General features: G+C 39.3%; 2 protein-coding genes and 2 pseudogenes across 4 annotated transcripts in view; 2 read left to right on the plus strand and 2 right to left on the minus strand.

Annotated features, from left to right (window-relative positions):
* LOC149045444 (uncharacterized) overlaps positions 1-25,486 on the minus strand; it is a 224,896-nt gene that overhangs the window by 37,977 nt on the left and 161,433 nt on the right. The window lies entirely within an intron of this gene.
* On the plus strand, positions 7,382-9,328 carry LOC149045450 (uncharacterized; annotated as a pseudogene). The gene is made up of 2 exons (XR_016187233.1): positions 7,382-7,725; positions 7,983-9,328. The product of XR_016187233.1 is annotated as an uncharacterized LOC149045450 (transcript).
* LOC149045451 (NACHT, LRR and PYD domains-containing protein 3-like) lies at positions 9,513-20,920 on the plus strand (annotated as a pseudogene). The gene is made up of 3 exons (XR_016187256.1): positions 9,513-9,780; positions 15,964-16,772; positions 18,420-20,920. The product of XR_016187256.1 is annotated as an NACHT, LRR and PYD domains-containing protein 3-like (transcript).
* Positions 20,983-25,380, minus strand: LOC149045452 (RNA-splicing ligase RTCB-like). Its single transcript, XM_089207727.1, has 6 exons — positions 25,257-25,380; positions 24,748-24,854; positions 23,483-23,587; positions 22,921-22,975; positions 21,804-22,769; positions 20,983-21,670 (listed from the first exon to the last, which is right to left on the minus strand). The coding sequence occupies exons 1-5, from the start codon at positions 25,378-25,380 to the stop codon at positions 22,699-22,701; spliced, it is 462 nt and encodes a 153-aa protein (XP_089063853.1). The 3' UTR covers positions 20,983-21,670; positions 21,804-22,698.

Here is a 25,486-nt window from a genome sequence, read left to right on the forward strand (position 1 = left end):
CTGTCTATAATTTGGCCATGCCATTCCTTTATTAGCTATGCTGTCCTGCAGCTGATCCTTAAACCAGCTTTGTTTTTACTGATCTATTTGACATCCTGGTATTTTTGGTGGTGACGGCCACTAAGTGCTAAGTTATTTGCAATTGAGCTAGTCCATTTCACAATTTCAATTTCCAATTCGACATGGGCAACTAGACTGTTTATCATTTGGCTAAACTATTCATGTTTAATGAATGAAGGGGTAAGTTTCTAAAGAAACTGTGGTGCTGCGTCGGTGGGAGAGTATAGAAGGTAATTTAGTGTTAACAACTGGGTTGAAAACGTAAATTAGCCACCGTAAAGAGTAAAAAAGCTGACGTTTCGAGCGTTAGCCCTTCGCCTATCGCTCTGACGAAGGGCTAACGCTCGAAACGTCAGCTTTTTTACTCTTTACGGTGGCTAATTTACGTTTTCAACCCAGTTGTTAACACTAAATTACCTTCTATTCATGTTTAGCATGTTCTGTTTCATGAAGGAAAAGTAAACTGTCTATAATTTGGCCATGCCATTCCTCTATTAGCTATGCTGTCCTGCAGCTGATCCTTAAACCAGCTTTTTGTTTACTGATCTATTTGACATCCTGGTATTTTTGGTGGTGACGGCCACCCATAATGATGACTAAGCCACAATCCCAGATACCATACTAGGTTGAACTCACGGCTTAAATTAATTCAAATCATGTTAATGTTCAAAGAGGGATTTTCCATAGTTCAAGGTAGGTTACTTTCAAACTATGTCAAAGTAAAAGGGGGCATCTTCATTTCTGTTCTGTACTATTTGTGTCTTCATTCATTTGTGAAGTGCAAACAAACAAACCAACAGGCAGGCTTTCTTGATTTATCTTTACTGTGCAGTGGCACACGAACTCAACCAACGAAATTAAAGGAAATAATATGTGCTAAGTGCTTTCAACAATGCACCAGACAGCAGATAGGACCAGATAATACTTTTTTTAAGTAAATCACAACATTCTTCTTGGCTGCGGAGAGATGAAATTCTAAGATAGCTAGCAAATTCACTTGATCAAATCTAGTAGCGCTGATATAAATTAATAGAACAAGAATGATGAAACAATACCTAATCAGAATTCAAAAGCCCTAAAAACCCCTAAAGCTGACTACTTCTTTCTAACTACAGGGAATGAAATTAATATTTTTTTCTGATAGCCACTAGGCTCCTAAATTCTTCAAAGTGATTGCCAATTCAAAAAAAGTTGGTCGCCATTTTCAAAGACAAACAAAACCTTTTTTTACACTGTCACAGTCCAAGATAGACCCTCCAAAATTAAACTAGGGAAAAGATCTTTAAAGTGCTACAAAGTGAACACTAGAATGGATGATAAATAACATTCAAGCTCACCTAAGTCCAAGCTGGCATCAAGTCATTGATTGAGATGCACGTGCTGTGTTTTAAAAACAAACTTAATGGGGAAGTTTGCCATGGATTTATCTTTGCAAATCTTTTTAATTCACTAAATCTCTCGGTAAGGTTATGATGAAACATGCTAGTCACCAATTTGGTGATTGATTTTCAGGATTTAGTCGCCAAAGTGAAAAATTTAGTCACATTGGCACCTGTATTAGGTGCAATTTCATGCCCTGAACTAAATATGCAAATCATTACGATTATCATTTTCATTTTTCATTTACTGTATGTTGGAAAATGATTCTTACTTGTCAGATTTCACTGTTAAAACAGCTTTCTTTTCCCGTTGAAACAGGGTTTTCAGTCACACCAACAATTTGACATCACTTTGATACCTGAGTTGCAAGGGTGCTGTGAGAAATAGGGTTGACAGGGTTGCAGCACCATATTTAGAGGTATTGGAAACAAGTTTGTATGGTGTTTCAACAGTGTTCCAATGAGAGAAAGCAATTCCTTCTACTCAGATTTCACCTTTAAACAGCTTTCTTTTCCTGTTGAAACAGGGTTTACCGTCGAAAAATAGGTATCAAAGTGACAGTAAAATGAATTGTAGTCCATAAGCAAAGAAGAAGTGAAGGAATGTTACTTCTAGAATGGCTAGAATTAAACTGAGTCGTTGTGTTGTGATCTGCATGAGCGGCCTAGGAACTCCATTGACGAAGTAAATAACAGCACATAAAGTTTAAATAATAAACGTAGCCTTTTAATTCTATTTGCCTTTTTTCACTTTCAGTTTTCCTGTTTTTTGAGGGAAATAAACAGGAACTTAAGAAAACTCCTAGAAAAACAGTTCTAAGGGCTTTTGCTTAAAGCAGAAAAACTGATTTGCATGTGTTCTCAAGATCATGCATGGGATAACTGGATCTAACTGGATCTAACTGGATCTAACTGGATCTAACTGGATAACTGGATGCTCTATTTGGCACCACTTTAAGTGAAATCTTTGTGTAAAAATTCTATGGAAACACAAACTGTATAGCAAGAAACTCTTTTGTCATCTCCACTTTATACTTTCTCTGCTTCCCAAAAGTACAGGGTCAGTTTGTTAAAAGCTGAGTTTCGATAACTAATGGTCAGTGTGAAATCTGATTTCATATCTGAAAGCTTTCAAATGAAATTCAGTCTACATGTACAATTCCTTTAGTCTGCAATTTGATGATTGGATGCCCAAAAAAAACTGTGGTAAATTATTTTAAAAGGCTTTTAAACAAAGGATTAAACATACCCTGATTAAAATTTAACCCTGGGTTAGCACTTATCAGCCTTCAAACAACTGGGCCCAGGACTGAACAAGTTTCAATTCAACTAAGTTGTAATTTCAACAAGAAAAAGTTATGATCATTTTTACACCAACAATTCCAGGCAAAGCTGCAACATTTGCAATCTGCCTTACACCAGGAAGGAAACCACCAATACCTGGAGAGCAATTTAACTTAATTGTGTAAAAGGAATAAGACAAATGCAGCAAATACAACAGTATTATATTTCAAATGTTTAGAGTACTGCACCTTGAGTTCCAGCCCAGTGCTTCAGCTCATCAAACGTTAGTTTTTTGAGCAGCTTGTTTATATATCCAAGATACCTTCAACCTTTAAAGAAAAAAAAGAAAAGAATAGTTTGAACTTTAGAGTTGAATACTTGCAATGTACACCTCAAGTCCTGAATCTGAAACAGTATGTAAAAATTTGTCCATGGTACTAATTAATCAGAACATCCTAATCCAGTACTTATTAGGACATTCTTGCATCAACAATTTCCAGCAAAACACCACAGTCTGCAACTAGGGGAAAAGGTGAGAAATTAGGGGGGATAAGGACAATAATGGATATAATCTGGGTTTGATGGAGGAAGTGAGGACAAAATTTATTTGTGCAGTTCAGTCAACCTTGTATTAAGCAGTCACCCACGGGAATATGGCGTCTACTACAGTGCAAGTGCTCAATACGGTGCCACCTAAGACAGGTTTGACCGTAGTTCGTGAATTGACTGATTGAAACAAACAAACAATTAAAAGAAAAAAGTTCTGACATGAGAGACGTGGAGGGGGGCAGGGGACGGGGATTTGATCATAACGTGGGCAGAAAAGGTTCCTGAGCCCAGTTGTCCCAGAAACAATTTTCCTTGTGACAAAACTTATTTCAAAGAAGGAAATTACTTTGACGGATATGGCAGGTGTAAGGGGATTTATTTCGATGACCATAGCTTATTATGAACATTCTCAAGTATGACATCGTTATACGTGTATTTTGACGCGCACGCCAATCAGTTGGAGTTGAGCTTACGATCTGATTTTTGGCGCGCGTTCACTTACCTTCATATTTGGGACAAAGCCTTTCTTGATAAGAAACGAGTTTTCGTTTAAGCGCTCAATATAACTGCACTCCTCTTTAAATGTACGGTGTTATTTCGCCAAAGTAAGTTTCGCCAACTTTTCATTCACGTTTCACAAAGGTTTCAGTGAACTCGGCGAAGGGAGAAAAGCCATGTAGCAATAAATCAGCGCATGACTCTCGTTTGAATATGCGCGCAGTACAATTTCTTATCCAGTCCTTCTCTGGCGGGTAATCCATAATGGCGGACGACGTGATAGTGTTTTTATTAATTCTCTAGGGATAAACCAAAACGGTTGTTTGTTATTTTAAAAAAAACGTTTAGATTCAGTTTCTAGTTCATTGCTCCATAATGTCAGAGAAGAATTCGAAAGGGAAGAAGCGAAAATGGGAACCAGTAGAATTGGACGATCCTTCGTTCTTTGCGAGCGAAATGGGTGGATTTATGTCCCTTGAAGTCATGGAAGATTATCATCCAGAAGAGCTAGCAGGAATTGGTGCAGGTGGACCAGCTCAGAAGAAGAAAATAAAAGAATGGCCGCTGTAGGAGGTGAATTGCTTAAAGTGCTTTAAAACATACCGCATAGTTAAATTTAGAAGATACAAATGTAAGATTCACTTCAAGCAAGTGGTGAAATTACCCTTGTATTTTACGAGAAAATGGGAAAAATTATCTTTTTAAATTATTTCGTTTATTTATTTTTTATTATAACTTATCTTTAATTATTAAATGTTGAGGGTTGTCCAATACATCCAAATTGGGTTGAATCGTTCACAAATCGACCCACCAGAAGTTAATTAGTGGTTAAGTCATCTTGTGATACTGGAAATCTGAATAAACCGTGCCTCTTAAGGTGGAAATGTCTTACTACAAGTCGATTTTCAAGACGCTTAATAATAATCCTCAACCTGACTCAAATGGAATGACTTGTCTCCTGAGTCAGATTGGGTGTATTGGACATGAGAATCAAAACTAAGATAACTGCCAGTCATACCTTAAATGAAAAAACAAACAAACAAACAAAAAGAAAACAACAACAACAACACTCACCACAAGAACTACATGGAAATACAGGAATTGATCGAAATCATTTTGAGAGCAGTTTGTCCTAATTTTTTTGAAGACAGCAGACTGCATTGTCCCAAGGGCTCATGCATTTTTTCAGTCTTTACCCATACATGCACAATTATGTATATCTAAGAACAGAAGCTTCTTTTTGGTTTTCTCTAGAAGTTTGGCTCACGGGGAAAAAAAAAAAGCTACATAGTATTTTCTTTTGATTTAAATCTTCAGGATAATCTGGAACAAACAGTTACTACACCATCCACACAACTTGAAAAAGCACAAAGAATGACCAACTCACTCAGTTTTCACCCGGCCTGTCTAAATTCTTTAATCTTTGCCTTTGTTTATTATTACTATTTTTTTTTCATCAAAACAGAGAGTATAGTTTACGAATTGACGAGCAATGGAATTTCCTTTATTTATAGACTATAACTGGATCGCCTTGACTGATTGAACCCGCCCCTCTCCTCCCTCAGAGAATATTTAAAGCTAGATAGGACTTACACCAGCAAATGAAATGTTGGCTGATTTTTTTTTTGCCTGTTAGATTTAAGCAAAGTGCGAGGGGCTTACTTCTGGCTACAAATGTGGCCACGAGAGGTTTGGACATACCAGCTGTCACTATCAAGTTCCGAAGGACCTTGATGTAAGTACGTGTAAGTATGTGTGTACGGTTAGTTAGCTTGTGCAGTTGGTCAGCCTGTGCGGCAGGCAGGAACAGAAGCGATTGCTTTTTGGCGGCAGTGCTTTCGTTCTCCACGAAACTCTACCTTGACAAAAGGCTTCGGAAGTCACACTGCTTCAACTAACCATGCGTTAACCAAGGTGTGGGCTACAAGTCTCAATTGTAAGAGAAGCTCAACCAGAATGTTGATAGCAAAGTTCGAACGCCATTGACGCCTTAATTCTTTTTTTACCTCTAAATTTATTTTATTGCATTTATTTTCTTATTTCTAAATCTTCACTTTCTAAATCTTTGTTTTGTTTCCAATTTGAGTTAATGTGTGACGTTCACCTATCGAAATCAAAACATAATTCATTTAAGTTAATGAGTTTTGATTTAGGAAAAAAATTGACTCTGTTCTCCAAATGCAGTTTATATGAGAGGAGTAGTTTGTTATTGTTTATCGTCCTCAGTTGTATCTCATTTAATAATGAACTGTTGTGTAATGATGTAACCACAATGTAAGTATTACCTTTAGCGCAACCATCTCATGTGATCCTACGTTCCTAAATTCTTTCTCTGTGTTTGTTAACAGCTTTACATTCACTGCAGTGGACGGACAGCTAGAGCGAGCAGGGAAGGTCTGAGTGTCATTCTTGTTGGCCCAGAAGAAATGGGATCATACAAGAAAATTATGAAGACGCTTAATGGAGGTGATGTGTCTTTATTATTTCCAACGTATCTCTTTAACAGTCAAACTCTAAAAGGTTATTTGCAAATCCCCCTCAGTTTAAGGTGCCATTCGTCTAAATTTCCTTTTTAATTAGATAAATCTTTACGCCTTAACGTTAGTATGCATATTCTCCATGCATACTGTTCTCTATATATTTCTTAAGGTGTTGACATGGAGATTTCGTCAAACAATCAAGAGCTTCTTTAGTTGGTGATCAGCTCCTCTATTATCGTGACTTGAAAGAGAACCTGCAGTTTTAAAGAAAATACTGCTAAAAAGGCTCTAAATATATCAACTCAAGATGTTTGGTACTTAAAATCATACCTCTAACCTTGTTAATTTTTTTCGGCCTTCAAAACTGGCCTTCACGGCAAGTTCGAACTACCCGCGTTCTCCATCTTTTTAGGTGCGCAAGGCATTTTTATGGTTGCTCCGTTCTTTCGTAGTTGGGGTTATCCTGGGGTTTTCCTTAGCAAAATGGCTAATAGCGAATCGTTCGAGTGCATTAGTCCGGTAAAAAACAAGCAGAATCCCCTGCCAAAACGCCACATTTATTGACGTGCATGGATTCATGCCATTGGAAGGATATTTCTTCCAAAAGATTTACGTGTGCGTTCGGAGCATTTCGAGGACCATTGCCTCCATAGATCATACTTAATTTGAGTACGGATAGCTTTGTTAACAGGAGAATGATTGGATACCCATTTGATAACGAGGTTAGAGGATAATTTTAAGCACCCAATATCTTGTATTTGATACATTTATAACTATATAGTTATATAGTTAAGGAAATTTGTCATCGCACGAAGATGATACCCCTCTAGTTGATAAAAATTTCTTTTAGCCGCAACCAATATTTTAGGAGGAAAAGGTACATCGTAATCGTCTTTAGGAGTTTACTGAGCCCGACTACAATTTAACCCTTTACACCCTTAAAAATCAGTTTGCATTTTCTCCACACCATTTTCCATGAATTTTTTTGGAACCAACAAGGAGAATTTGTTTAACAATCAAGAGTTTCTTTAGATGGTCGTTCCCTGTATTCTCGTGACCTTTATGTTTGATTCAGGAGTGATGCTGTCAGAAGAAACTAGATGCCAGTCATGAATAGGCGTTTAAGGGTTAACTTACAGTCTCTCGTGTCGTTCGTTTGTTTGTTTCATTTTTTTGTTCATATTTGTTTTCTTGATTTTATTTTTTTTCAAATTTCGTTTCGCAGGAAACGAGCTAGACTCCTTTCCAGTTGATGTTGACGAGCGTTTATAACCAATGTATTCCTCTTGATGCAGGCCTTCAAAATGATAAGGCAAGAGAAATTGCCTCACGCCTGCGAGCTATTAATTATGGATTGGGCTATGAAGTTCTTACCAATAGGCTACAGAGAGACGCAGCGCGATTGGTTTGGCAAAAAAGGAAAGCCCTGGCACATTACTGTTGCCATTAACAAAGCAGACAGCGAGGAAATTGAGGTTTGTTTAATGTTGAAACAGTACTTGTGTCATTCTTTTTTCCAAGTTAGCATACAACTCTTTAATAAAATCTGAAGGAAAATTCAGTGCAAATTTTTTTTGCACACTGACTGCACCAACGCGAAAATATGAAAAGGCGAGTTTATTCGAGTTTGGACAACTAACTGCCCCGAAGCCAAAACCAAAAAATGTGTCAGAGATTCCGGCTTGAATTTTTGTTTTTTTTCTTTATTTAACCACTCTAATATTCTCTTCAGACACGAACCTACATCCATATATTTGACGAGTGCACTCAGAACTGGTTTGCTGTGGCGTCTATAATCGAACACACGTTGACAACACTGAAGGCTTGGAAGCCAAATCTCAGCCAAGTGCACTTGAGATCAGACAATGCCGGTTGTTACCACTGCGGTTATCTTCTGCTTTCGCTCCCCAGCATCGTTGACCACACTGGTGTCAAGATCACGCGCGACGACTTTTAGCGAACCACAAACAGTCAAAGACATCTGCGATCGTCGGGTCTCTGTCCTCAAAAGTCACATGCGCCGCTTTCTAAATGAAGGTAATGATATCAGAACAGCTAGCGACATGAAAACCGCCACCGAATCGTATGGTGGAGTCAAGGGCTGCTATGCAGCAGTGTATCAAGTTCAGCCATCCGCACAAACAATGACCAAACATACCATGATACGCGTTCAAGTATCCACTAATTTCTCGTACGAGACTAGAGGCTTGAGAATGTGGCGTGCTTATGGTATTGGTCCTGGAAAGTTCTATAGTGCAGACCAGCTGGCACTGTTTGGAACACCCCTAGAAATCATGTAATCCGTACTAGCTTCCTACAACTACAACTCGTAGAAATACTTACCATGTGCTCAATTGCCCTACTCAACGCATACGCAGGTCTGACGCATGCGCTTTAGAGCCCGAACGGCGATTTCAGGCTGAAAGAGGAAAAAAAAAAAAAGAAAAAGAAAGCCGAAATTTAAACCCAGGCCTCACTGCCTGGGTAATGATACTAAAAGGTTAAATTCGAACCTTTCATATCCCGATAAATCTCGACCTTAATCAACGAGGCCCTCGCGAAGGCTACAAACCATTACACTTGTCAAAATTAGCCCAAAAGTTATTGTTTTTGCCATTCTTTGTGCATGACATCATTTGCAAGAAAGCTGTGATATGATTGGTACGAGAAAACGCTGTGATTGGTGTGAATGACTAAACGGTGTGATTGGTGCAAGACATCCGAATGCTGTGATATCATTGGTGTGAGATATAAACCCTTGTGCGGCAATCTGATTGGTGCGAGATACAAACCCAAATGCGGTGATTGGTGAGAGCAACATACCATTTCACTCACTAACATAGTTTTTTTTTATTTTTTATTTTATTTTTTTTTATTAATAGCCAGCCAGAAACCGCAACGGACACACAAGGAGTGTAAAATGTTCGCATTTTGGAATATTTAGCGTTGTAAATCTGCCATATTTCGTTTCCCAAACTATTCCGTATAACGTATGGAGTTAACGGTTCCTCGCGTAACCTAACACCGTGTAAAACAACGTGTGACGCTTTCATGAATAAATACATGTGTGTCCGAGAATTAATCTTTCGTCTTTCTCGAGATGTGAGCTTGGGACGCCTCTGCTCAAACTCCTTAATTGCAAGTGCAACAAAAACCTCAAGAAACCTCACCCCAGTACCCCGGGGTTGTAAGATTGTATGTAAACGTGTTTTATTTTTCGACCACGGCTAGGCGGGTTACCTCACCCCACCTGGGGTCCATGTAAACAGGCCCTAAAAAAAAACTCAGAAAATGCAACAACGACGCCTGTTCTGTAGTCTGCGTCATTTACGTCAAAGGTATCCATGGTTACTGTAGTTCTAGTCTTTCCATGTCACGCAGTCCGACACGCGAAAACAATCAGAAGCAAAATTTCACCCAAAACCTGCGGCAAGTGGAGCTACTACTCTGTGATGAATGTGTTCAGTAGAAATATAATCTCCATAGAAGCGTTAAGATGTGACGGAAACTATTGATAGCGCAGAGCAAAGGTTAGTGTTTGGAAACTGCAAGTGTGAGCTCACCGAATACCCCTCTTTGAAATTGTCTGCGTCACTTGACGACGAAATCCGCTTAAATACGAGATTTCATCTTAGGCCGCAAATGGACAAACCTTTATCTCAACCAATTTTTTTCTATTCTGATGACTGCGGAGACATTGAAGCCTGACTGACCTAAATTAACGCATGTTGCAGGGAGCTGATAATATAACCAGGTGAAATCGTTATGCTTCCATGACCGCAAACCAATTGCTAGTGGGCCTCCGAGTGGGAGCTCACAAGTCAACCTTTGCAGATAAGAAGGTAATTTAGTGTTAACAACTGGGTTGAAAACGTAAATTAGCCACCGTAAAGAGTAAAAAAGCTGACGTTTCGAGCGTTAGCCCTTCGTCAGAGCGATTAGAGGAATTGTGGGTTGTGTATGGATATATATGTAGAAAGTGGAGCTACGCCATTGGTGGGAATATGATGACGAAAAAACAGGAATAAATTAGTTGAATGAAAAGCGCTCGTTGATTCCGTGGGGATTAAGGGTGCCGATTTGAAATATAAATTTTTGTTCTAGTGTTTTACGGCTTTCCGAACTGCCTAGATGTAAGGAAAGGCCGCAAACTGCCATATGCTGTTTAGAATGATAAGGAAGATTAAAGTGTCTAGCGACTGGCTTGGATGCGTCCTTGTCATTTATTTCCACATCGCGAAGGTGTTCTCGGAATCGGTCACCCAGTCGTCTTCCTGTCTCGCCGATGTATAACTTATTGCAATAAGTGCAAGTTATGCAGTAAATAACATTGGCGGAGGTACACGTAAAGTGATCAATGATCTTAATGGATCTTTTGGGTCCCGATATTTTCTGTACGTTGTGAATGAAAGGACAAGTTTTGCATCGTGAGCGAGCGCATTTAAAAGTTCCAGATTGGTCATTGGTTTGAAATGAACTCCTGACTAAAAAGTTGCCTATGTTTTTGTCACGTTTGAATGAAATAAGTGGGGGTTGCGAAAAGATAGTGCCAGTCTCTGAATCGTTTTGGAGTAATTTAAAATTTTTAAGAATGATAGATTTAACTGCGTGGTTGTGAGGGTGAAATGTAAGAGTAAATGGAATGCGATCCGTGTTCTCCTTCTCGGCCGTTTGTAGTGCTGCCTGTCGATCGATTTGTTGGGCACGGTGGTAGCCCGCTTGAACGACAGAAACAGGATAGCCGCGTTTATCGAAAAACTGGCACATTGCCTCTGATTTTTCGGAAAAATCAGAGTCGTCACTACATAAACGACGAAGTCTGAGAAACTGTGAAAAAGGTATGGAGTTCTTGACGTGTGATGGATGTGAGGATGAATACAACAAGTAACTATGTGAATCTGTAGGTTTGTAGTAAACACTAGTACATAAGCCGTTGCCTTCAATTGAAATTTTGATGTCTAGAAAAGCCAAAGAATTGTCGGAAATTTCCCAGGTATATTTAAGAGCCGGATGAAAGGAATTGACGGCGGTTATAAATTGAGTGAGCTCCTCTTTGGTAGAGGAGGTAGCGCCGATGCAATCGTCAATGTAGCGGCCGTAGAGTTGAGGTTTTGGGCCGTGGTATTGGCTAAAAAATTGATGTTCGATAAAACCTACAAAAAGATTGGCGTAGCTGGGTCCCATTTTAGTACCCATGGCCACGCCATTAGTTTGTTTGTAGTAGTTACCACCGAATGAAAAGCAATTGAGTGTGAGTACTAGTTCGGCCATACGGAGTAGTGTTTCAGAGCTAGGTTCCTTAACAGTGCGTTGATCGAAAAAATGTTTGAGGGCCCGGAGACCTTCGTCATTGGGAATGACAGTGTAAAGAGATGTTATATCCATGGTGAAAATAAGTTTGTTTTGGTCAAGGAAACTAAAGTCACGAAAAATTTCAAGTGCGTGTTGGCTGTCCTTAATGTAAGACGGTAGAGTTTTGACGATAGGTGCCATAATTTTGTCTAAATAGCTGGAAATAAGTTCAGTGGGACAACTGCAGGCAGAAACGATGGGTCGACCTGGGTTGTTAGATTTGTGGATTTTAGGTAAAAAGTAAATACACGAAGTTCTAGGAGTAGTAATGATGAGATTTTTAGCAGTGGCCGGCAATTCTTGTTTAGCTATGAGATCGTTAATCGTATTTTTGACAATGTTTTGGTTAATTAAAGTGAGATCTTTGTCGACTTTAGCATAAAAGGAGGTGTCAGAAAGTTGCCGCAAAGCTTCTTTTTGATAGAGGTCGGCCCGCCAAACAACAACTGCACCGCCTTTGTCGGCCGCCTTAATGACAATGTCTTTGCCTTTTTTTAGACTTTTTAGTGCCGACCAATCTTCCGAAGAAAGATTGGAAAATTTGGTGTTACGATGGAATTTAAGTTTGTTGATATCGTGGCGACATTTTTTGAGGAAAAAATCTAAAGATGAGAACTGGCCCTCTAGTTTCCTTGACCAAAACAAACTTATTTTCACCATGGATATAACATCTCTTTACACTGTCATTCCCAATGACGAAGGTCTCCGGGCCCTCAAACATTTTTTCGATCAACGCACTGTTAAGGAACCTAGCTCTGAAACACTACTCCGTATGGCCGAACTAGTACTCACACTCAATTGCTTTTCATTCGGTGGTAACTACTACAAACAAACTAATGGCGTGGCCATGGGTACTAAAATGGGACCCAGCTACGCCAATCTTTTTGTAGGTTTTATCGAACATCAATTTTTTAGCCGATACCACGACCCAAAACCTCAACTCTACGGCCGCTACATTGACGATTGCATCGGCGCTACCTCCTCTACCAAAGAGGAGCTCACTCAATTTATAACCGCCGTCAATTCCTTTCATCCGGCTCTTAAATATACCTGGGAAATTTCCGACAATTCTTTGGCTTTTCTAGACATCAAAATTTCAATTGAAGGCAACGGCTTATGTACTAGTGTTTACTACAAACCTACAGATTCACATAGTTACTTGTTGTATTCATCCTCACATCCATCACACGTCAAGAACTCCATACCTTTTTCACAGTTTCTCAGACTTCGTCGTTTATGTAGTGACGACTCTGATTTTTCCGAAAAATCAGAGGCAATGTGCCAGTTTTTCGATAAACGCGGCTATCCTGTTTCTGTCGTTCAAGCGGGCTACCACCGTGCCCAACAAATCGATCGACAGGCAGCACTACAAACGGCCGAGAAGGAGAACACGGATCGCATTCCATTTACTCTTACATTTCACCCTCACAACCACGCAGTTAAATCTATCATTCTTAAAAATTTTAAATTACTCCAAAACGATTCAGAGACTGGCACTATCTTTTCGCAACCCCCACTTATTTCATTCAAACGTGACAAAAACATAGGCAACTTTTTAGTCAGGAGTTCATTTCAAACCAATGACCAATCTGGAACTTTTAAATGCGCTCGCTCACGATGCAAAACTTGTCCTTTCATTCACAACGTACAGAAAATATCGGGACCCAAAAGATCCATTAAGATCATTGATCACTTTACGTGTACCTCCGCCAATGTTATTTACTGCATAACTTGCACTTATTGCAATAAGTTATACATCGGCGAGACAGGAAGACGACTGGGTGACCGATTCCGAGAACACCTTCGCGATGTGGAAATAAATGACAAGGACGCATCCAAGCCAGTCGCTAGACACTTTAATCTTCCTTATCATTCTAAACAGCATATGGCAGTTTGCGGCCTTTCCTTACATCTAGGCAGTTCGGAAAGCCGTAAAACACTAGAACAAAAATTTATATTTCAAATCGGCACCCTTAATCCCCACGGAATCAACGAGCGCTTTTCATTCAACTAATTTATTCCTGTTTTTTCGTCATCATATTCCCACCAATGGCGTAGCTCCACTTTCTACATATATATCCATACACAACCCACAATTCCTCTAATCGCTCTGACGAAGGGCTAACGCTCGAAACGTCAGCTTTTTTACTCTTTACGGTGGCTAATTTACGTTTTCAACCCAGTTGTTAACACTAAATTACCTTCTATACTCTCCCACCGACGCAGCACCACAGTTTCTTTAGAAACTTACCCCTTCATTCATTTGCAGATAAGAGTTTGTAGATTATTCCATATTGAGTTGAGTTTCAGTTTGAATACGTTCTTTTTGTCTATTACAACTTGTAATAAACACATTGTTACGACCTCAAGTGAATCTACGCTGCGCTAGCAAGCATTTTACCTTCCCGACCATCTTTATTTTAGGCTACACACAGGCTGAATTAACCATAAAAAGAAGTCACTAAGGGTGAAGAAAATGGCTCATACAGTCGAACGATCGATTCCATTTTACGGAGTTTGTCGAAATCCTTCGACTAAAATCGGTTCATGTGGTTGCGCAACGATTAAAATCGAAGTCCTGGTATAGTCCTGATAAGTGACAGATCACTCACAAACACGACACGATTAGAAACTAAAAATAACAATACGTTTTGGATCACACAAGATTGCAGTATTCACCATTTGTGAAAAAATCGCTGAGGTAATTTTTAGCTCATGTCAAGTCAATTTAACGGTAGTCTAATTCTTAGCTTCCTGTGTACAATGTTCACCGACAGCACCTAGTGCAGTTTTTTTCCCCCGTTCACGCTGTATTCTGCTTCACTTGTTTATCTGCTGCCACTTCGTTGTCATGAGGCTCTACCCACATAAAGGTGGCAATCGAATTGTAGAATAAGTTACATGTACACAATTTATCTCCTGAAAGTAAAAAGGTTCTTGTCGTGAGGATAACATCATTTATCGGTGATGAATATCCAACCAGTATGATGTCCTTTTATGTTTATCAATGTCATCGATAGCATTTTTTGCGAAAAATCGGGTTCGGTTGATAATTATGTCTTAGGATAATAACATACGTATTGAGTAATTTCCTTAGAAAAAAATCAATTTATCATTTGAAATATTATCGAAGCCCAAAAACGCACGGATATAAGAGTAAACATATGACTAGATTAAGTTTATGATAAATTGTTTAATCATTTGTCTCACGATATAGTCACTTGGGATGCAGATCGCGACGTTTAGACTGCTTGCTGCTTGTCTTCATCAGGCGATGGGGTCGATGTAATCGCATTAGAGAGCCTTGATACAAATGGTAACGAGTGAGCAGTCGACCCCATCGCCTGATGAAGACTAGGAGCAAGCAGTCGAAACGTCGCGATCTACATCTGAACTGACTACATCGGGAGACAAACGATTACACAGTTTGTTATTACTTACCATCACGATGAACGATAACCTCTTTTACGATGTAGATCGAGTTTAATTCAAGAATTTTGCCATGTGAGAGATTATTCAGCGTTAATTGATTTCCGGTTAATTTTTTGCGATTAGTGACAGATGATTGAACAATAGGATCATATTATATATTTAAAAATGAGAGAGACCGGAGCGTGAGAGAGGGAGGGAGGGAGGGAGAAAGATATCAAGTTGATTTCATAAATAAAACGCGAAGTTTCGGAACATAGCAGATTCTTTAGTCTCATTTCCGACACAGTGGCACCTCCGACGGGACTCGCGAAGCATGGAGGAACTAACCAAAGAAGCAGAGGCTAAATTGCAAATGTTGCTGTAAACTAATGGAAAAATAGCAGATTTTTTAGTCATTTCCGACAGCCACAGGTTAAACAAAAGAGAGGTGTAAAGGAGTATGATCATACGGATTGTTTTGGTGGAATTCCGAATCCGAAGAAATTCTTTTTTCCCAGATGCGATCAACCTTTATCTTCTCTTTACTTTATTTCAATATTTGAATACATTGTAAAACACGCTGGTGATTGAAATTAGGAAGCTATCAGCCAAAAACCCTGCAATGCTGCCCTAAATTCCCCTAATTTACGTGTATGGAAAGTGCGCCGGCTAAAAGGAAGAAGTTCTACTCGGATCTGAAGAAAAGGCCAGTTTGATTTTCACACTAAGTGAAACGGCCATATGTCACGCTTTTTTTTAAGTCAAGCAAAAGCAGATTCGAGAAGCATTTGCAAGCAATTTTAAAAGAGAAATCAGTGCTCCAGAGGTATTCAAAATCAGTTTAATGCAATACCCTTGGTGACCTTGAGATGTAACGAACACTTTTGCAAGTGAAAATATTTGTGTGAGTCAATTGGTTTTGAAATCGAATATCTTATTCATTCTTTTAGTGCTGGACCTGGGAGGCTGACGAAAAAGCAGCAAGCAAATTTCTTGGTTAAAAAGTCATAGACCTCTACTTAGTAACGATCCGGTATTTCTTCATGGCCACCGCTGCAGCACCTTCGTTTCATTCGTCAAAAGAGACAACCAATTACGCCCGGCTGTGCAGGCTTCTGGTGGATGTCGGATCAGATGTCCTGAGAGAAGCATTTGAAAAGAAGCGGTAACCTAGACACAGTTTTGTCCAGTCCTCCAGTCCATACAGTGCTACAATCACTGAAAAAGAAAGTGTTAAATCCCCTACAATGGGGCAAACTGTATCCTGCTGTCAGATCCTCAGTTGCATCGAAGAATTTCGATATAACTCTTCTTATGGTCTTGCTGAGGAACATTTGTGGTCTTGCTCCTCCAGCGACAGGCTGGGATACACTTCCTCCTGCCACAGACACAACCTTCGAGGCAGATATCGTTCGTATCAAGTGCTACAGAAACACAGTTTATGGTCATGTCAGCAACTCCTCAGTTGATGACCCAACATTCAATCAATACTGGCAGGACATCCAAGATTCATTGGTGAGACTAGGAGGAACTGGTTATCGAAGTGCTATTGATGATCTGAAGAAGGAATGCAAGGACCCTGATTTCGAAGAACACTACAAAGAGCTTCTTAAACAGTGCATCATGGATGAAGTCAGCATCAAAGAAAAATTGGATGAAATTGGTAAAAGCCTGCATGAAATGACAGAGCAGTTTGGTAAAAGCGTGGATGAATTAAAGGAAGCAATCTTTAACCCTATAAAGGCAGCAGAAGACAAAGGTATTGTGTATTGACGGTAAAATCTGTGCACGGCCTTTTGATCTTTCTTGAGAAAGGAAACTTGAAGAGGAAGATTGAAGGGCCTCTGATCAGAGGGTGATAAGCAATTTAACAATCAGTTCATTTTAGTATTATAGAATGCCTACCTTTAACAAGAGCTCAAACTCAGAGAAATATCTTCCACTAGAACTGACCCCTTTCTCTCTGACCCGAAATTGGAAAAAAGACCAGGTGTTGGCTTTTCCATGAATTTTTTGGGTGATAAGCGAGTTATTTATCTAATTTTTTATTCCTCATGCGAGGAGTAAAGAGAACTCACAGTTCAAATAGATTCCCTGCCAAGGTTATTTGCACCAAAAAAACTGCAGTAAGTCCTACAGTATTTGCCTGGTCGGGTTCGTCGAAAGAAAGAAATGGGAAAAAGCTAAAATTCTTGATGAACTGGAGACGACAGGACGCATTCTCTCCACTAAGTGTACTAAGGCCTCTGGCGTAAACACACACACAAAAAGTTTTCTAAGTCAAAGTTAGTTCCTCCCGTACCACAAATTCCTGGAACCGCAACCGAAATGGGTCGGTTAGTGCTGGTAATCACATGATTTAGAGTAAAATTTAGGATGAAACAGCGCCAGCAAATTTCTCAAAAGCGAACAAATTGCGCGAGCCTGTCGGGCGAGAGCAATTTTTAGTATTTAAATAAAATTTACAAGTGCTGCTTTATCCAGAATTGCACGATATTTATTTTATTTAGTTGTTTCTTTCTTTCCTTTTTTTTCCGTGTCATGGCTCGCTGGTTCGGCCGCTTGCCTTTACCTTGTGCTGGAGTAGTCGGGCTTTTCCCCAAAAAATGTGGGTCGAGATTTTATACTCACCGTCACGAACAATCGGATTTTTGCACTCTTAGTCTCTTAGGTATCGGTCGACAGCAATAATCAGTACAAGAAAGATATCCCACGCCTCATGTAAGGTAATCCAGAACAGTATTAGATTCTGGATTTCACGCTGTGAGTGCTGGATTCCGGAATTCCGGAATCTTCCTCGTCTTTCTTACAAACTATTGCGTGAAATTCCACAAGATGTTTGTTAAGGGCCTCCGATATATATTTTTCAATGCACAAACCTTCTAGACTTTTGGCCAGTTGTTTGTGCTTTGTTTTGTATTTTATTTTTTGCATTCATCATCAAACTCTGGATTAGAAAGATTGTTACCTTCCCCTAACCTCTCTGCTATTTTATTTTGTTACGCTTTTGACTCTCCTAGCAATCAAACTGTTTCATCTGTCTACAATCAATTCCAACTTTCTGCTTTAAATCTCAACTTTCTGCGCTGTTTGGGATTAATTGACGTGTTCTCATCTAATGAGCGTTCTGAAATGTTTGCAGGCATTTTATTAAGAATGAAATAATTTAACCTTCACACCAACCCCTTGCTACGCTTTTTCAATTGGTCTGTCGGAATTTGGTGTCAATTAATTGCGAACGGATTCGAGATTAACTTGCACCTTTGGAAAGCCTAATTAAAGCAAAACTCAGCGAGTGTGATAGTCAATGAAACAATCGCGTTTCAATGACTCTTCGTCGAGCATTGAAAAAGTTTGTACATGAATGGTTTATGAAAATAAATGGAGGTAACGGTTTTCTTTTCAGCTGTAGCAGAATACTCCGATGCGTTAAAAGAATCAATAAGAAGCCAAACCGAGTACCTCGCTAATGCCTCACCGGCCATGTCCAATGTGAGAACAGATCACATATTCACCAACATCCTCATGCAATATGGAAGAAAACCAGTCGAGGATCTTGATGTGAAAAGAAAAGAACGCCTTCGCCAGTATGGTCAAATTGGTGGAAAGCAAATTAAAAGCTCTCAAGAAATTTTCATCCCAACTGACGGAAAACATCCAGAATCTGTTCTTGTCACTGGAAAGGCAGGCATTGGTAAAACACTGTTTTGTCAAAAGGTGATCAGAGATTGGGCCGACAACAAATTGTTTCGATCCGGAGCAAATGCAGAAGTACCTGATTTTAAGTTCGCATACTTACTTACGTTCCGTCAGCTTAATCTACTTGGGGACGACCCTGTTACCTTGGAGGATATCCTAAACCGATCCTCAGTGCTAGACGACCACTCAAACATCGACGACTCTATATTTGAGTACATTGTTCATCATTCCGAAGACGTTTTGATTATAATCGACGGGTATGACGAGTGTTCACAACAAGAGTACATTGCTAGTGATTCAGATGAAAAGTACCCAAATAACGCCAAAAAGAAAATGCCAGTAGCAGCACTGTGTGCCAAGCTTATCAAAGGAAAAATACTGAGAGGTTCAGTCGTCATGATCACGTCAAGACCCGATGAATCTGACAAAATATAAGCCAAAGACATCTATTTTGATAGATACGTTGAGATTACAGGATTTTCCGAGCCACAAGTAAAAGAATACATTGCAAAGTATTTTAAAAACAACGACCGAATGAAAAATATTGTAATTGACCACATTACAAAGAATGTCAATCTTATCAGCTTTGCCCACATTCCTGTGCTCTGTTTTCTTATGCGCTCCTACTTTGAATATACTCTACAGCAATCAAAGAATAATATCCTCTCCCGGTGAAAACAAGTGACCTTTATGATGAAGTGGTCAACATGTTCGTGCAAAAGCACGATAAAAAGAAAAGAGCCTCTCTGGAAGAGACTCTGGATGAATTATCAGAGCTGGCTGCTCAACTTCTTCTGGAGAGGAGGTTTCTTTTCCTTAAAGAGGATTTGAAAACTCTTGACTTACACGAGTTTGGAAGGCTGTGTGGAAACGGTCTTCTTCATTGCGGTCCTCCTTTCAGAAAATCTTTTTCTACGACGACTAAACATTTTTTTTTTACACACTTGACTGTCCAAGAGTACTTAGCGGCTCGTTGGTTTGTAAAGACAAGAACAATCCCCCCCAGACATGTGTCTACAGAAGTAGTTCTATTTATGTCGAGTATTTTGTCCAAACAAAAAGACAACGAATTTGTGGAAAAGTTGATTATCAACAAATTTCTCAGCGACGACCTATCAGCAGATGAATGCACAAGGGGGCTTTTAATTTCTAAATGTCTCCTACAATACGAAGACATCGAGTTTGCTAAGGGAATAGTAAGGAGATTTCACGACATATTCTGCATACGTAATGGACGTTTTGATCTTTCTCGCGTCGGGATGGCGTATGTGGACTGCCCTGTTGTGTCTTTTACATTAAATGTTTTTGGTGCGCTCAATGCAGAGGAGGAATCTGAATGGAATAGAATCACCATGCTTGAACTGAGTGGTGGGGAGGTTACCGATGCCGGTATTGCCAGTCTATGTCAAGAATTACAGACACCAACATGTAAAGTCACCGAACTTCATCTGGGTCATAATCAGATCACCGATGACGGTGTTGTCAGTCTTTGTCAACCATTACAGGCACCAACATGTAAAGTCACCGAACTTGATCTGGTTGGTAATCAGATCACCGATGCCGGTGTTGCTAGTCTATGTCAAGCATTACAGGCACCAACATGTAAAGTCACCGAACTTGATCTGGTTGGTAATCAGATCACCGATGCCGGTGTTGTCAGTCTCTGTGAAGCATTACAGGCACCAACATGGAAAGTATGGGGAGCCATTTGTGCCAAAATTATCACTCGTTAGTGATGAAACTCAATCGTTAGAGCTATCAACAAATCGTGTTTTAAAATCAATCTAGACTCCGCTCTAAAAAATGTTCAATCATTAGCCCTAAGCCTCAATCGCTTGTGTTGTTCCACCAATCACCGTTGTAAGACTCCAATTAAAAGCGCCAGTTGTAAATCGCTGGTGTTCTGAGACAGATCGATAGCGCTTAATTTCAATTATAGGTTTTAATGTCAGTCGATAGTGTTAAACGAGTATGGCTTGTGTTATTTGTAAAATACAGAAATTGTAACGATACCAATCGTCAGTGCTGCCACCAATCGTTTGTGATAAGTACAAATCGCTACCGCAAAACATCAATCTTTAGAGCTAGTATCGACTTATTATCGATTCTAACTTGAACCAGCTTGTTTAGCAAAGATGAACCAATCAAATCTTGCTTACTTTCTTGCAATCTGATAAGGGACATTAAAATCCAAAAACATATTTTAAATAGTTCTTTTTTCATACTTATAAATGCCAGGCTATGTCAAGCATTGCAGACACCAACATGTACAGTCACCGCACTTAATATGCGTATAGTATCAGATCATCGATTCCGGTGTTGTCAGTCTATGTTAAACATTACGGACACCAATATGCCAAGTAACCACACTTTGACAGAGATGGGTGTTTACACAATCCTGATGTTAACCTGGATCGAGTAAACGACATCATCAGTTTCGTGATCAGAATATTTCATGATTTTTTGCAAATTTAACTTTCTCCGGAACTAATGCAAACATTTCACAGGGGAATTCTCTATTATGCTTCTCAAGTTCAAAGAGGTGAAAACTTGATTACGGAGGCACTTCAGTGTTTGACGTTGAAGATAGGTGAACCGATTGCAGAAAGGAAAAACATGATTTGCTTTGAAGGGAAAAGAAACTGACTCTAACGACTCTTAGTTATCTCAGCCGGATAGGACACCTTATAAGCAGAAGAACGAGTTCGTGTCTAAGGTAGGGAATCCTGCATCGTCAACGAGCTGTCGTCTTTAGGTTAGAATCTCATTGTCTCGGAAGTTCTTGGAGTTAAAATGTATCTTGAGGGATTGTTTTCTTTGTAAACCGTTGACAACACAACACAAACCTGCAACAATGGCTCGAAAAGCAAGTAACATCGAACAACAAGAGACGCTTATACTTACGAGTGTTAACGACATCAGTGACGTTTTTATAAGACTCAGGAGCCTGTTAAAAAGCTGAACAAAAATGCGCACAATTAACACACATTTTCTTTTTTTAAGATTTCAACAGCTTTTGATGCAGTGCCATGGAAGCTACAGCATGAAAATGAATTTAAAAAAAAAAGGCGGCCATTTACTGATTCGTTACCTCTTCCATAACCAGTTTTGGGGAAGCCACTCTTATTGAGATTCCTTTGGATTTAAGACCATTGAGAACTTCTTGATAGTCAATATTTCGGCTGAAAGAGAATGGAAAGGACAATTAAAACTGCATGAATGGAACTATGTTTATGACTAGGTCAAGTTGGACCAGGTGATGACTTTATTCTTAGTACTACTAATTCCCTCGTAATCCTTAGGAGAAGCGAGCAGTTTAGACGGTAGATCATGAAAACTTTTGTCTCAGTAAGTTGCCTTGTCCTAAACCGACAAATATGGGAAATTGGAGAAGACAAAATTTACCAGGCTAAAAACATGAATGATTTAACGTGAACTCTTATATCCTGGCTAAGTTGAGCTTGCGAATCCGATTTTCAACTTCATTATTTTGAGAACAGTCTTAACTTCTCTGATTCCATCGCTAATGAAAACGCACTATTTCTCCACGTGCCTTCACAGGGCCGTTCGTTCAGCTGACCATTGATCGCAATGTGAAAATCGACTCAACAGATACCAATAACGGAAAAAAGAGACAAAGTCAATTTATATTACACCTGTCACGGCGAAACTTCCCCAAAACCATCCCACTATAATTGCACTGGGAGCAATTGCTCATGTAATGACGTATAGAGATATCATTTCTGTAGATGTGGTAAATTAATCAAGGCTCGTTATCCCTACTCTACTAAATTAGATGCCTGGATAAAAATACTTGTTGGAGAAACTACAAACAAAGCTTAAGGGAAATTCTACTTTAACAAGTTCCATTTAAGAGATGTCATTACAAGTTTCTTTGTCAAAGTAGACGGCCATGACAAGTGCAATTGTCGTGGAATACTTGACAAAATACAAACTTAATGCACAGACTTAAATGCACTACACTGTTAGCAAACCTGTCTGTCGTTGACTTCAATCTTGTCCCTTTTCATGGCTTTCCCCATTTCTACCAGTGCATCTGTAAAACGAAGAAATCAAGAATGCATGACTCGGGTGACAGCGATCACCTGGAAAATAATCAAGTTTTGCCTTCTGTGGAGACATAAGTTAAGTCGATAATACATTCATTTATCTATCGTAAAGAGAGGAACGGTATATAAACCATTTACCAGTGGCCACTTGATGTCCAAGTCCTCTACTGCCACTGTGGATCATCACACAAACCTTTTAAACATAAATTATATAATTATTGACAAGATCATTAGCAACCAAACTAACCCTAAACTAAAGAGTTCTAAGTGAGACCCAGTTGAAGCTGTTCGAGTTGGTAGTCGTGGTAGTTGGTAACTAAACGAGTAACAATTGATAAACTCAAGAACTGAGAGATAATTATTATGAGGTTTGAAACGTAACGAGAGAGACTAAGAAAAGATCTTTCCTACAAGCTCAAGAGAAATATCAAGCAGCTTTACTAAAAGATCTTCAATTGCTCACATGCCTCACTCCTTGCAAGTCAGAGATCCCATGAGTGACCAAGACTTAATTTCTACTTACAATATCGATACAATATCAACCAGAAAAGAATAAAGAAAAATATATATTTGCGGATAATTAGTTGATCCAATACATAATTCTCTGAACTAACATAACAATTGTATGGTTGACAGTATGGAGAATTACAAATTTGATCTGGGAGTTAAAGGGTTAAGACGTAAGTGCCCTTTTTTCTACCTGTCCAAGATGATCAACTCCCATCTTCTTTGCAGCATAATTGTCGTAAATATCATCCACAACCTGGATTTCCGCATAGTGATTCCCCGCTCCAAGAGTGCCAAGCTAATCAGTGGAGAAGATAAGCCATAACAGTTATCCTTCGTCAGCTTTAGGGTTTCTAACGCTGACAAAGGGTTAACGTTCGAAACGTCAGCTTTAGGAAGTCTTAACGGTGGCTAATTTACACATCAATTCAGTTCATAAATCATCTTATCCTGCTATACTCCCTAACGATACAGCACCGCAAATTCCCTAAAAACTTACCATTTTACTTAACCGTTAAGTAAAAGCCTACTTAGAGCTTGAAGTAATCTGTACGTTTGAGAACAATTTTGGTCGAAAGGCGAAAGTGATCTGGACGCCACTGGCTACTAACACTGTACAGTCATGGATGGAAACTCGTGCCACTTTCTCGCAAGATCAGACCAGGGCGTGGAATTGCGCCTAATACAGGCGCCAATGCGACTAAATTTTTCACTTTGGCGACCAAATCCTGAAAGTTAGTCGCCAAATTGGCGACTAGAACGTTTCATCATAACCTGACCAGTGAATTAAAAAGATTTGCAAAGATAAATCCGCGGCAAACTTCCTCGCTAAGTTTGTTTCCAAAACGTAGCACATGCATCTCGATCGATAACTAGACGTCATCTTGGATTTAGATGAGCCTGAACGTTGTATATCATCCATCCTAGTGTCCACTTTGTAGCACGTTAAAGATCTTTTCCCTAACTTAATTTTGGAGAGTCTATCTAGAACGCTGACAGCGTAAAGAAAGATTTAGTTTGTCTTTGAAAATGGCGACCAACTTTTTTTGAATTGGCTACCACTTTGAAGAATTTAGGAGCCAAGTGGCTATCAGGAAAAAAAAGTTAATTTCACGCCCTGCTCGGCAGACGCAACTTATTCTAAAATCAGTCGCGACATTGTACTATATGTAGCCTCCCTCCCTCCCTCCCCCTCCCTAGCTCTGTAGAGTTTGCTCAATTTCGTAATGAGATCCCACTGGTTCCTTGCCATATTTGACTTTGTTCTACTTGCTCGTTGTAATAGCGTTCCCTTTGATTACAGAGGACTTTCGATAAAAGAGCGCCTTCACAACAGGCTGCAAAGAATCAGTGATCAATTGCGCTACCCTCGTCACGCAGTCAACGCTCGTATCAAACGCTCCTGCTTATTTTATTCCGTAAGAGCTACAAATGAAACTTCTGTGCTTCTGTATTTACCTGCGGCAAGCCTTGTTTCTTTGCTCTAGCACTAACTTTTCCAGGGTCAGCCTGCAGCATTCGTCCGTACTCTTCACAATGCTCCTTATCCTCAGCCCAAGCATAACCTGTAATGAGAAGACAAAATTACATATAACTAAGCAGCCTTCAGATGAACACCAGTGACACCTTAAATATGACCGTCACGATTTTCAACTTCCAATTTTGTTCACCTTAATACCAAGTAACGTAATTTTAAATTCTTTTAAAATACCTCTTTGAGATGGCACATGTACAATGTATATATAAATTTCCCAGTGACTGTTTCTCTGTTGTCCACTTCTCACTTGCCTCTTTCCGATAAAAACTACCCATTAAGCACCCTTATTTGGAATTTCCTAACTTACCATCACCCAAATCAACTCGAAAATGAATTAAAAACATCCTCACACCTTCTATTAACTGCATGGCTTTCATAAGACACCCCCTTAAAAATACAACCTAAAAGAAAATTTAGGAAAATGGCCAACCTTCTCTTAAGGACCAATCCATCTCCATTGAGAGAGCTTCCTCGAGATTTCTGTTGGAGAAAATGATAAGAAATATTAAAATGACTACAGAAAAAAAGTAATGGACCCAATACAGTGTTAACATTTTAACTCCCATGAGTGACCAAGACAGAATTTCTCCTTACAATCTCAATTTACTATCAAGCAGACAAGTAATAAGGATAAAGAAAAATATCAAGTTGGGAATCACT

This window comes from Pocillopora damicornis, chromosome 5 (genome assembly GCF_964200805.1).
Source record: "Pocillopora damicornis chromosome 5, jaPocDami1.2, whole genome shotgun sequence".
Lineage (NCBI taxonomy): Eukaryota > Metazoa > Cnidaria > Anthozoa > Scleractinia > Pocilloporidae > Pocillopora > Pocillopora damicornis.